Below are 13,814 nucleotides of genomic sequence, written 5' to 3' on the forward strand. Positions count from 1 at the left end.
ATGCATTTTCCTGAAAGTTACCCCTCAATAACATTCATTCTCACTGTGAGGACAGAGACATGGAGTCTGGTGATGAAGAGGGTCCATGCTGTTGTTTGCTAAAATGCAGATTTGTTTGTTCATGCTCCCCCTTCCTTGCCAAAGAATGGCCACTTGGTAGGTGATTGCCCATGAACTTTGATGCCTCCTGGCTAGAGGCATTAGCTTGTCCTTTGTCTTTGAGAAACTGGTTTACCCAGACTTTTCTGGTAAACACATTTCAGATCTAATTTCTACTTATCTTTATAACTTTACATATAATGTTGTTGGTCACATTTCACCTTGATATGATTGACAAGCCAGTTATTAGTTTTCAAATGATATCTTACAAGGCATATTTTGTACAAAGGTTATCACTATGGTGTGTAGGGTGTGAATACTGGGGTGCATTCGGTGATACGGTTGTTCAATATTACATGACAACAGATTGGGACAGACATTAAATAAGAATTGTCTCCAGATGAAAATGTGGGCTGGGTTCATTACTGACTCAGAGAGAAGTGCAAGACTACCTACAGGAAGTATTTCCACAGTGCCGGTCACAGTTGTGTCTAATCACCAAAATATGAGTGATTCAATTACACTGTTTTCTGCAGCATCTAGGCCCCCTATCTAAGAACTGACCCAGCCCACTTCAGCTAAGCTTGTGAGATCAGATGTAAGGAACAATAATAATCAAAACATTGAAGGGGACTCTTCTAAAAGTCATTAATAATCCACTGTGAAGACAGATGCATTTGAAGAAAGAGAAAAGGAATGTAGATACAAGACTGCTAGCTTTTCTGCTGAACAGCAAAAGTGCTGTTTTATGGTGCACCATCTTCTTGCTAATGTAGAACTTGTAAGATTGAGTTATCTGTAATAATATGCTTGTAATAAAGTGAATCCAGTGGACAGAAGTGTAGGGTCAGTCCTTGAGCTCTAGTAACTGCTTTCCTTCTCTCGAAAACTGAAAAAGTGCTATGCTTCCTCCTCACTCTACCCCCACCCCCAACTATACAACTCAGTTGTACTTGCCACTGTACAGCTTCACAGTGGGATATTAAAATAGCTATTATATGCAAGTTTTTTTTAATCAATGTTTAACAACTCCATTTAGACAAACAGGTTTCAATAAGATATTGTTTTCATGGCAGATTCCTATTAAGAATGAAACCTCTGAAGAAAGCTTTAGCTGTGTTGTTGGAAGCTTGCATTCAAATACAAATTATTGTGTGTCTGTTGCTGTGGCTGCATCATTAAACCATCATTCCATCCCTTCGGCCTTGCAATGTATAATCACCAGGTCCAACACTCAACCAGGTATCACATATTTTAAAGTTTGGTGGGGGAGGGGGTCAGGTTGTCAGTATGGTGGTTTTTTAGTTTTTAATAGTATTTTCAGAAAAGGGTAACTGGTAAATATCCTAGTAAGAGAGAAAGCATCTTTTGATAGATATTTGATTGGACCTATAAATGACATATGAAGTACCTGATATCTTTGGCTAATCCTGCTGGCTGTACAAATAGCTCTTGAATTGTTTTCAGTGATGCAGAGTTGTCCTTTTCAATCTTAAATAAGTGTGTAATATAAAATAAGATAAATTGGAAATCTCTCCTGCATCTATCGGGTTTTACTCAGTATGTTTTTTCTTCCATTTGCAGGTTATAGTATAATTCCAATCATAAATGGTGGACTTGTTTCATTGGTAATAGGCATCTTCCTACTAGGATTGTATAAAGGAGGTTTCATTTGCTTAAAAAGTAATCCGTGGCCAAAAGCTTTGGTATGTCTTTTTCATATTTAATTTACCTGGTGGGGGAGAGGGAAGGGCTCATAATGTTTATACAGCAAGTAGCAAGATATATTGTTCATTAGATAAAAGTTAAGCAACAAATATTTGCATTGAAGAGTTCCCTTAAAAGTGAATTGCAAATCAACTAGAAATTCCATCCACTTTAGATATAGGCTGCTAAATGCCCTCAAGGTGGTGGGGGGTGGTCTGTAAATGACCTGAACGTTCACTTTTGTACATTTTCATTTTTCCTTTTCTACTCCTATGATTTCTGAAATTGGTTCCCAATTAAATGTCAGCTCTCTGTGCACCATACTGGGGATCCTATGTAGAATAAAATGCTATAAATGTCATGGAACTTCACTGGAACAAAGGAGCAGCTCCAGGGAGGGAGAATATATCTGGGGAAATAAAGTATTTTTGATTTTTGTGTTTTCTTAAATATTTTCCATCTTACCTATTTTTTTTTAAAATAAAAATCCCATATCTTATCCTTCCGGCCTCCTTATGGGCAAGCTCTGTTCTCTAGAACAGGGGTTCTCCAACTGAGGTTCGGGACCCCTGAGGGGGTCATGAGCTGTCAGCCTCCACCCTAAACCCCGCTTTGCCTCCAGCATTTATAATGGTGTTAAATATATAAAAAGGGTTTTTAATTTGAGGGGGGAGTCACACAGAGGCTTGCTGTGTGAAAGGGGTCACCAGTACAAAAGTTTAAGAACCACTGCTCTAGAAGGTTTTCAAAGGGTGTTGTGGTGTCATCAGCATGGTGAATGCCAGAGCATCACAAGAAGCCTGGACATTGTGGAAACTGAAGGGCAGAAAGTGAGAAATTAACTAGTGATGCGGCTCCTGCCACTCTCAGCCTGGGAAGTTTAGGACATATTGCTAATGTAGGAAGAATATTCATTATTCAATTTGCAGCTTACCTTGGGGTCGGGGGGACAAAATACTTATCTGTAGGTTACTAAATGTTGTAGCTTAAATTACTTAAATGCTGTATTTTTATCAAAACAGTTCTTTGCTAGTTCTGCTACAACGTAGGTGATTTGAAACTAGCATAGTAATTAATGAACTAAAATTAATAAGCTAAATAATTAACAGATTAATAAAAAGGTATGGATTAAAAGTTAAAATCTTCTGCTCATTTCTGACTTTTGTCCTGTTGTAGGGTAAAAGATCACTTGTAACTTTATGCTATGATTACTAGATATTCCTGGCACCCTAGCCAACATTGGTTTAATGTCCAAAGCTGCTTGTAAGATATTGCTAAATATATAATTACTGTCATGTTTACCTGTAGACTTAAGGCTTTTCCAATAAATTGTTGATTTGCACAGAATTTGGGAATATCTAGAATATGAAAATGACCATATAGGTTCAGGAACATAAGCATGATGTATATGTTTTTGTGTATTATAAAATGATGGTTTCCATAGTACAACTATTGAAGTTATGAATAGCGATGGCTGAAAAGTTTCCATGAAAACTGTTTTTGGATAGAAAATTGAGATTTCAACTAAACACATTTTTAGCAAATAACTGCTTTCCACTGAAAACTTTTTTTTTCAACAAAAAAACCAATATCCCAAACTAAAAAACTGAAATATTTGTATATAGATATCCTGCCATGGTACCTCATGGAAATAGTAGTTTGGTTTCCTCATGTCCCATTCTCTATGCCTTGAGCTGGTCTCCCTGCCCAGATGGTATCTCACTTGATGATCTCACTATATCTCACCATGGCCACGGACTCCCATAATGTAACCTCCCCTGGGGGGGATGTAGTCTAACCAGGGAGCCGGCCTGTAGAGAAGAATGGGGGTGTGAAATACACAAACAACATTGCTCATCAGCCACTACGGTAGCAATTCCAAATTAAAATGTTTTGGTTTTTGGACAAAAAGCTCACAAGGAAAAAGCCCATGTTTTAACCAGTGCTAATTAGGAATATTTTTTAAAAAAGGAAAATGTGCACATGTGCTAGACTCTTTCCATCTCTCTTTGCAGCATCCCAGGGTAGCTTCCAACATTTGGGATGTTTTGATCTACCATAGCTTGATGTTGTCCCTGCCTATTTAAGGCTTTAACCATTGTGGTCTGCCTAAGGGCCTGATCCAGCTCCCATTACATTTAGTGAGTCTTTCCATTTACTGCACTGGGAATTGAATCAGGTCCTTAACCTCTGAGGATTGCTCAGGATTCAAGGGTGCCACTAAAGTAGATATATAGGCTTTCAGCATGCCAGTAATGGTAAATCAACATATAAGAATGCCGTAGCTTTTTTCTTAATTAAAAAAACAAGGAAATGTAAATGATAGCCATTTAATGCTCAAGCTAGACATACCTATTCTTTGACATATTTTCACCACAGGTTTTCCTTCCCCCTATGTAGACTGAGGCAGGTCTAATGCTTTAAAGGAGGCATAGAGAACTTTGGTCCTGTCCATCCTGCAAACTGCCAGATGTTCTACCTCTGCTGGCAGAAGCAGTCCTGGAGGTCCTCTTTCTCTTCCTTATTGATTTTCAGGTTTAACTTGTTCACTTTTACTGTAGTGTAAAACTTCCCTTTCTGATTTCTGTTTTTCTGGGGCATGTTTTGAGAAACTACTGTTCTTTGGGGACCTCTGATGGAAGCATTTCCTGAAAAGCAGGTTCTCCTTCCTCCCCTCAGGCACTCTGTCGTCATACCAGAATAATCCAACATGGCAAAGGCACTCTTCTATCTTTGAAGCTGTCCTCCAACCAGCTGTTGAAAGAGACCTTTGCCTTCATTGCACCAAGCCCTCTGACTCTTGTAGGAAATGGGGCTCTGAAGTCAGCTGGTGTGGTTCATCTGCCTCTTTATGCTACAGCCAACCTTCAATGAGAAAATCTTTGAGACACGCCACCAGGAGCATCACTTTTAACTTTAGCTCAGAAAATTGTCCCCCTTCCACCCATTATTTCTGATTTCCTTCTCCCAGGAAAGGCGCAATGAGCAGTGCTTTGGGTCACTTTAAGGCTCTACTTCCTTGTGAATCAGAATGCTAACATCCCTTGCCCACTTCTGAAATGGATACTGTGACCTCTCTTGGCTGGGGTTTTCACTTCCTCCACAGAGCATGCTCTAATGTGCTCTCCCCTGAGATTCTTTCATAGAATCATAGACTATCAGGGTTGGAAGGGACCTTAGGAGGTCATCTAGTCCAACCCCCTGCTCAAAGCAGGCCCTGTCACAAGGTCCGCACCAGATCTCCACCCTCTCGAGCCTGTGCCAGCAGGTTAAATAAAGAGTCCCCATGCCTTCTTCAGTGCTTCACTGTTGTGTCTTTATTTACAGTGCAACAGTGTAGTCCCCCTTATTCCCGCAACAGCTATCTCCAGTCAGACCCTTCCCAGGGTCTCCTGGCCCTTGAGGCTTCTTGCCTTTGGTGAGGAGACAGAGATGTAAGCCTCCTATCCCCTCCCAGGCTAGCCTCCTGACTGAGCTTTCTCCAGAGCTTTTATAGCCCTTCCCTCTCTCAGCCCAGCTGTCTCTACTTAGCTCAATTCATTGCTGTGAGCTGGCCCTCATTAGGGCCTGCAGCTGGGCTCTCTGCTGGCTGCCCGGGCCCCTGTACCTGGCTTCCCTACCAGAAAGCAGGGCTTAGCCAGCATTTTAGCAGGGCATTCTAGGGGTTTACCCCGGCCCTCCACAAGGACCAATCCCCAACTAAATCATCCCAGCCAGGGCTTTGTCAAGCCTGACCTTTAAAACCTCTAAGGAAGGAGATTCCACCACCTCCCTAGGTAACCCATTCCAGTGCTTCACCACCCTCCTAGTGACAAAGTTTTTCCTAATATCCAACCTAAACCTCCCCTACTGCAACTTGAGACCATTGCCCCTTGTTCTATCATCAGGTACCACTGAGAACAGTCTAGATCCATCCTCTTTGGAACCCCCTTTCAGGTAGTTGAAAGCAGCTATCAAATCCCCCCTCACTCTTCTCTTCTGCAGACTAAATAATCCCAGTTCCTTCAGCCTCTCCTCATAAGTGATGTGCTCCAGCCCCCTAATCATTTTTGTTGCCCTCCGCTGGTCTCTGTCCAATTTTCCACATCCTTCTTGTAGCGTAGGGCCCAAAACTGGACACAGTACTCCAGATGAGGCCTCACCAATGCCGAATAGAGGGGAATGATCATGTCCCTCGATCTGCCGGCAATGCTCCTACTTATACAGCCCAAAATGCCATTAGCCTTCTTGGCAACAAGGGCACACTGTTGACTCATACCCAACTTCTCATCCACTGTAACCCGAAGGTCCTTTTCTGCAGAACTGCTGCCTAGCCACTCGGTCCCTAGTCTGTAGCAGTGCATGGGATTCTTCCATCCTAAGTGCAGGACTCTGCACTTGTCCTTGTTGAACCTCATCAGATTTCTTTTGGCCCAATCCTCTAATTTGTCTAAGTCCCTCTGTATCCTATCCCTACCCTCCAGCATATCTATCACTCCTCCCAGTTTAGTGTCATCTGCAAACTTGCTGAGAGTGCAGTCTATGCCATCCTCCAGATCATTAATGAAGATATTGAACAAAACCAGCCCCAGGACCGACCCTTGGACCACTCCACTTGATACTAGCTGCCAACTAGACATGGAGCCATTGATCACTATCCATTGAGCTGGATGATCCAGCCAGCTTTCTGTCTATCTTGTAGTCCATTCATCCACCCCATCCTTCATTAACTTGCTGGCAAGAATACTGTGGGAGATGGTATCAAAAGCCTTCCCCTGACTTAGACTGTAATCCTCTAGATGTAAGGTAGAAGAGAAGTTTGAGTGTGAGACTTGGGAGGCCCCTGCTAAAAAAGCACAGAAGGGGGTGGGGGGAGGACGACAAAATCTAAGAAGCCCAAGAAATTCAGGGAGCCCAAGGGTCAGCCTAAAAAGCACAGAGCTTCTCTGTCTGATTCCTCAAGTTCTTCTTACACAGAGAACGGTGAATTGTCTGTGCTAAAGTAGACTTTAGTCTGTACATTGTTTTCTTGAAAGAAGAGTTTGAAGCCTTGAGAAGAAAAATGAGAAAATGCCATTTACAAACAGCCAGCTAAACCTGTTTCTGAGAAGATTAAACAAACTGCCCCCTGGCAACTATCTGTCCTGCAAAGTCAAATTAGACGTGCTTTTGCACTTTTACTTCCTTCAGGGATATGGTAAGATTTGAATGGGCATTGCCTGACAAAGGTGAGCAGCTAAGCAGGCAAGCCTTAACTCTTGATAAGATCTAGGAACAAAAAGATTCTGAGAATTGACAATGAAGCCACCTCAGGGGGTGCGTGTGTGTGTGCGTGCGTGTGCGTGCGTGTGCGTGCGTGTGCGTGTGTGTGCGTGTGTGTGCCCTGTTAACAGAGGCAGAGCGCTTCCTGAGAAAAGTTTGAATCATCAGCTGCCCTGAAAGTGGCTCTATTTTCTGCTGGTTTGGCTAGAGCCTTTATGGCATGATGTCACAATTTAAAATCTATGGACACCTTGAAGATCTTACACTCTAAATAGACAAGGTACATAAAGATGTGGAGGAAAAACAGACAGAGAGAGGGGAAGTAAAAAAATAGAACACAGCTTTTCTCAGTCCCAGTCTGATGCCCCACCCATTAGAGAATGGTGCCTCTGTAGTACAGTATGGAAATGCCGTAGAATTTCATACCAACCTATGATGTCCCAGGCCCCAAAGTTCAGCAGTCAAGAAAGACAATGCTAATTATGCAGGAAATCTCTTCCCTTGTCATTCTGGAGGGCCAACACCAGAAAAATTCCTAGAGCTGTTCTTATTTTTTATTGTCCACAAGAGGACAGGAGACCAAGAGGTGCTAAAAATTCAGCACCTTCATATGAAAAAAGAAAACTCTGGATGAAATGTGGAAACGAGCTCTTACAATTGATCTATCACACACTGAATAAAAGCCCAGTATTTTCCTTATGTCATTACACCCAGGGTGTGAAGGAGACAAGTCATGAAGGGCTTCTTTGGTCAGGTGGATAAGATGTTGCTTTGAGGAAGCATACAAGTCTTCAGGGAACGTCATTTCCTGAGGAAGCCTGTACTTGCTCTACAATGTCATCAGCAGTCTCCCAAGCAAAGACCATCTTTGCTGAAATAGATATACGTAGAAGAAGTCTGGCCTTCAGATTCCTTGTATATCAGATGTTATAAACTGGATCTGCAATCATCCCCATGAGTGTGCTCTAACTAGTGGTTCCAAAATAGATATGCCACAGGATTCAGGATTTCTCTCTTACCCCTCGGTCTCTCTTTCATCATTTTTTAGTGTATTCTTATATCAGTGAGGATTAGGGGAGAGTTTATGCTAGAGAATGGAATGGAAATTTCACTAGAAGAAAAGAAATAAGCATGTTAGTATTCTAGAATTGCTGTTTTTCTCATGGCCAACTACAAATGTATGACCAAATCTGTAATAACTACCATTAACGTCAAAGCTGGAAAACACTTAAGAACTTATAGGTTTAGAACAGGGGTGGGCAAACTACGGCCCCGCAGGGCTTTGGATCCGGCCTGCGGCCCTTGGTGGGGGAGAGGGCACAGGGCTCCATGCGTTGCCTTTGCCTCCAGGCCACCCCGGAGCCGCTTGAGGGAAGCAGGGCTGGAGCCCTAACCCCTCCTGTACCCCACCCCCCAACTCCCTGCCTTAAGCCCCCTGTCTGCACCTCGCACCCCTCCTGCACCCCAACTCCCTGCCCTGAGCTCCCTGCTGCATCCTGCACCCCTGTGCACCCCTGCCCTGGGCCCCCTGCCACACCCTGCACCCCAACCCCCTGCCCTGAGCCCCATCTCAGTCTGCACCCCTCTTGCACCCCTACCCTGAGCCCCTTCCTGCACTCCATGCCCTTCCTGCACCCCAACCCCCTTCCCTTAGCCCCCTCATACACTCTGCACGCCTCCTCTGCCCCAATCCCTTGTCCTGAGCCCCTTCCTGCACACTGCATTCCCTCCCACACCCCAACCCCCTGCCCCGGCCCGGCATACTATTTCCCCACACAGATGTGGCCTTCAGCCCAAAAAGTTTGCCCACCCCTGGTTTAGCATAACTCTTCTGGTGGTTGGCTAGGTAGGCAGGGCCAACATCCCCTGCATGGGCTTTAAAGTAACTGTCTCCAGTCATTGTACAGATGAAGACAAAATCCATGATTGAGGATTAATGGTAAGACTAGTAGCAAAAAGGAACTTTAACTGGTGAAATACATTGTACATTGTTTTAGTCAGAATATGTGAGGCAATCTTTCTCAGGTTTGTTATATGAGAGAATGTCTTTTAGGGAATTTCATACAGCTAGGATGTTATACATACATATAAGATTTTGTACAGGTGGCAAATATTAAAAGGACTTTAAAAGTTGATCCTTAGCTTCCAAGAAGGAAATATAAAGTGTTAGTTAATCAGTGTACTGAAGAGTTTCAGGACTACCTGCTGAACCCATTTTCTTTTCAAAGATGAGCTTTCAGTCCTGGAAATTTCTCTCTGCAAAGAGAGCCAGAAACTTTTCTTTTCCCTCCCCTTTTCCTTGTTCTTCAAAACCTTGCCACAAACTATATTTGACACGCTTCAACAGAGAAAATCCCACAAAAAATACATCTTGAAATCTGGGGTTTTCTTTGGCCAAAAGCATAAGGTCATTTCTGATCTTATTTAGAACCAATATGCAATTGCAGAGCCTATCCAGTTCTCTGTGTTTCTGTTTTGGAGCAGGATGCCATTCTTTTTTGAGTGCAGGAGAGGGAAGACTTCTGAATTCTCAGAGCTTTGAAGATAATGCCAAAACATTTATATTGGGGTGACCCATTGACTTCTGAACACTTTTGCCTGTGTACTAGTATAAGTGCAAAGTGATGAGGCAGTTGTTAAAGTAAATAACAAGATTACTTTCTTATACTCTTATTGGTGTGTAATTTTTGTGTGTGTTTTTGTTTTGTTTTGTTTTTTTAGGAAACCACAAATAAATTACATTGCTCAGTGCATGAACCTGATCCTGAAAATGTGTGCTCTGTACAAATCATATATAAGGAGATGGAAAAAAAGGAGTGGGGATACAGTTCTGATGATGATAGCGTAAGTGATGGTGAAAATTCTGGTGACTATACCAGACGTGTCATCTTGGGCAGAGACCCAAGTTCCCATGCCAAATCAAACACCTTCGTGCACCAGACTATAGACTGTACATCTGCAGAGAGTAGCAGTCAAGCAACTGAACTTCTGAGTTCTGACGCAGAAAATTCTGAAGAGCATCAATCTGTCATTAGAGAAAATGAAAGCATAAGTAGAGTGTTCTTTCATCCTTCATCTGAAGTAAACAGTTCCTCAACTTCTGAGTTAAGTAACAGTGCTTGCTTTAACATAAACTTAAATACTGTGATGCTGGGAGACCCTGACAAGACCTGGGATGATTCTGCAACATTAATCTCCCACCAAAAGGATGCAGTTGACTTGCAAGATTCTAGTGCTTCTGATGCACTTGAATCAAAAAATTTTACTAACACAGTAGATGTTAAGAAGCCAGATTGTCATAACATCTCACATGAATGGCAAAAACCTAGTGTCTCGGATGAAAGTGATGCATCAGATTCTGAATATATAAGGAGATGAATTGGTGAAAGCAAGAACCACTTTATAAAACATGAATAAACAATTGATCATGTTTCAGAGTATCTCTTTCTGGTTTGAACATACAATTCAGCCTCTGATGAACTCTGCATTTTTTATATTCTAAATATGTGCCTGTACATTATAAAAGCATGCAGGACTCGTGTATTAATGAACAGTGTTTTGGTAGCTTAGGGCTTCTCTACACAAGGGGTTTAGTCCAGTCTAGCTCGAGTTAGTGCAGATTGAAAATACCTATGTACACATGAGGGAAATCGTAACTCTTATCTTGGTGCAGATTCTGGAGTCCTCCTTCGAAGTGTACTAAGTTCAGTGAAAATTGAGTTAGTACAGACTATCGCTCATGTCTACACAATGGTGCTACCTGGTACTTTAGCACGCCTCCAGCATCTGTCCCACACTGCTTTGTGGGGTCAAATGATAAGCATGTGGACCCCATCAGTTGCCCCAATACAATTCAGGAAACCCTTGCATGCATAGCCATCAATAATCTCCTGAGCATTACCAAGATTTATAACCTGGTGCAACAGTACCTTCTGCATGCCAGCACACACCTGCGTGACAGTGCCTCCAACAGGTGATTGCGCCACATCAAATTGATTGGCTATGGACCAGTAACAGTTGGGGTGGCCAGCTTCCAGATGGTGCTGGAAACCCATTTCTCAGTGGATTATGGGACTTTACATGTTGGTATGGTGCCACTGCAGCTAATTCAGCACAGATCTCGGAAAAGATTGCCTTCTCTCTCCTGAAATTCTGTTGCCACTGCTGGTCATCCCAGATCTTCAGAACAATCCTATCCCACCAATCAGTGCTGGTTTCCTGAGCCCAGAAATGGCACAGCACCAAGAGAAGCTGCTCCAGGAAGAGTACAGTAGCAGTTGCTCGATATCCTCGTTCCTCTGCTACTGCTGCTGGGTAGCCACAGAAGCTTCTTGTTGATTGGAGGCCAAAGCCACCGAGCACTCTGAGCTCAAATAAAGTCCAGACAGCCTCTGCGTATACTCATAGTGGCCAGAATCGTGGTGTGGATCATTGTTGCCTCCATGCTGGCCAACAGCAGTTAAAAAATGGTGCTAGCCTTCCCAGATAGAGAGGAATCAAATCAGGGTAGACGGAGCAAAATCATGGAATTCTGAATTTTACCTCAGGTCCCAGAATTCCACTGGTTTCTGCAATGCATTTCACAGTGTGCAGCGAGAGAAATCCCAGAATGCACACAGCTCAACAGCAAAGCAAAGGACCATCAGATACTCACCCAAAATGCCATACGCTTAGTACACACAAAGCCTCCCAGCATGTGTATGAAATGATGCAAATTGAAAGAAGACACAGCTGTCCCATATGCATGCTGTTAGAGCAAGTTATGTTTTGGGCACCAAGTGGTATGCATCAGCTGAGAACAAACTAACCCCGTTGTGCAGACAAGCTTTTAATGTACAATACGAGCTGTATCAGTGGGGTAGCCGTGTTAGTCTGGTTCTGTAGAAGCAGCAAAGAATCCTGTGGCACCTTATAGACTAACAGACGTTTTGCAGCATGAGCTTTCGTGGGTGAATACCCACTTCTTCGGATGCTGTATTTCACACACATAAAAGTGAAGTACAGATCTGAAGGTAAATATATCTAGCAATAGTATATGCCAGTTATTAAACTTTGTGAATTCTTACACGTTGTGGTCCACAGAGAAGTCCACTTTAAATGTTAATAAGTAGTAAACCTTTACCAAAAATTCACCATGAGAAACAGAAATAATGATGTTACCATATGGGTGGTCTCACCACAAAGTAATCTCCACGAGCGGTCTCTGGAAGGCCTGCTCTATATGGGGGGTTACTTTGCAATATGTTTTAACTACTGCAAACAATAGAGTAATGCTGCATTCCTGTAAATGAATTAATCCTACACAGAAGCTGATTATTCAGAGAAAGCTGATCAAGTGAAAACCATGGGAAAAGAATGAAAATTGACATTGTTCATGAACCTTATCTCCTATATTGATAAGGTTTAAACAGATTCAGCATTTACTTCAATCTATAGTGAAACAGAGACCAACCAGCTAGTAGATGGTCACAGCACATTTAGTGGGTTCAGATCCAGAAAGTGCACTCTCTTTTAAAAGTATGAAGTATAAAATAAGGCATTATTATTTTTCCACAAAGCATATTTCATTGCAAAACACTGAAGGTGAAATGTTGGTCCTATTTAAGGTCTGGTCTACACTACAGAGTTATGTTGACACAAGGCAGCTTACATCAACACCTAGCTATGGAAGTGTCTAGACTTACATTTCTCTCCCACCGACATAATTGCGCTGCTATGCCGACTTAATAACTCCACCTCCACGAGTGGCATAGAGTCAAGATTGATGTAGTTAGGTTAACAAAGAATCACTGTAGACTCTGCATTGCTTATGCTGACTATTACTGGCATTCAGGAGCCATTTTAAAATGCCCCACACTTACAGTACAATTGATACAAGTGTTCCTGGTGAGGATGCGCACTACGACCCAAGGAACAAAGTGTGGACATGCACAAGCAGTGTAATTATTGTGACAGCTGTATGCCGACATAAGTCAATGGGACTTTTGTCATATGTTTCATTGGAGCCAGGATTTCACTTCATGATTAAAGCAGTTTAAAATAGTATAAGGTATTAAGAAATACTACCGAACATATTTAGACTTGTACCATAGATACAAAATCTCTATCAGAAGTTTAAGTGTGAACTTCTAATGCAATGTATGATGCTGCATGGAAATATTCCTTTTTGTAATGACATAACCAAAAACTGTATGGCCAGAAAGTATGTAATGAAACCAGGAAACGCGCAATATTTTATGAGCACAGTTCAAGCTGCTAAATTAATGCAACTGGTTATTCCTAACTGATACTGGAAGTGGATGTCTTTGTGGGTTTTTTTAATTTTAATTACCTTATTACTTTTTATATATATATTTTTTTTACATTTTTGTAAAATTATCAACTACTACATTATATTTTTGAGGTGTTGTGAATGTCTTTTTAAAATAAAGTTTTTGAAAATGTGTAACTATTGCTCTGGAATATTTAGTGATACTACATATATGCTCCATCTAATCTTGTGGATAGGTTTAAGAATGAAGATAAACTGTTTGAGTCAGATTCTGTGTTTCATTCTGGCCCCTTTGTGCCACTGGAAAGCCACCAGCTCTTAGCAGATGAGAATTTCCTCAGGATAGGGAAACTTTTAGCTGATGTAGAGCTGACATACCCAGCTGCTGTTCCAGTCTGGCTCTGGCACAGGGGACAAGGAGGTGCCATGGCCATGTGCACTGTGTTCCAGTTATAACTATGGTCCCTTGGCAACCATTGCCAGCCAGTCTTGGGAT

General features: G+C 42.2%; 1 protein-coding gene across 1 annotated transcript in view; it reads left to right on the top strand.

Moving 5' to 3' along the window:
* Positions 1 to 13,495, top strand: part of IFNAR2 (interferon alpha and beta receptor subunit 2) — a 37,746-nt gene extending 24,251 nt beyond the window's left edge. Inside the window, exons 7-9 of the mRNA XM_045002348.1 lie at positions 1,176 to 1,341; positions 1,684 to 1,805; positions 9,769 to 13,495. Of these exons, the coding sequence (XP_044858283.1) occupies positions 1,176 to 1,341; positions 1,684 to 1,805; positions 9,769 to 10,425 (945 nt within the window). The 3' untranslated portion in view covers positions 10,426 to 13,495. The remainder of the gene's footprint in view (positions 1 to 1,175; positions 1,342 to 1,683; positions 1,806 to 9,768) is intronic.
* Positions 13,496 to 13,814: the final 319 nt, after the last annotated feature.

This window comes from Mauremys mutica, chromosome 1 (assembly GCF_020497125.1).
Source record: "Mauremys mutica isolate MM-2020 ecotype Southern chromosome 1, ASM2049712v1, whole genome shotgun sequence".
NCBI classification, from domain to species: Eukaryota; Metazoa; Chordata; order Testudines; family Geoemydidae; genus Mauremys; species Mauremys mutica.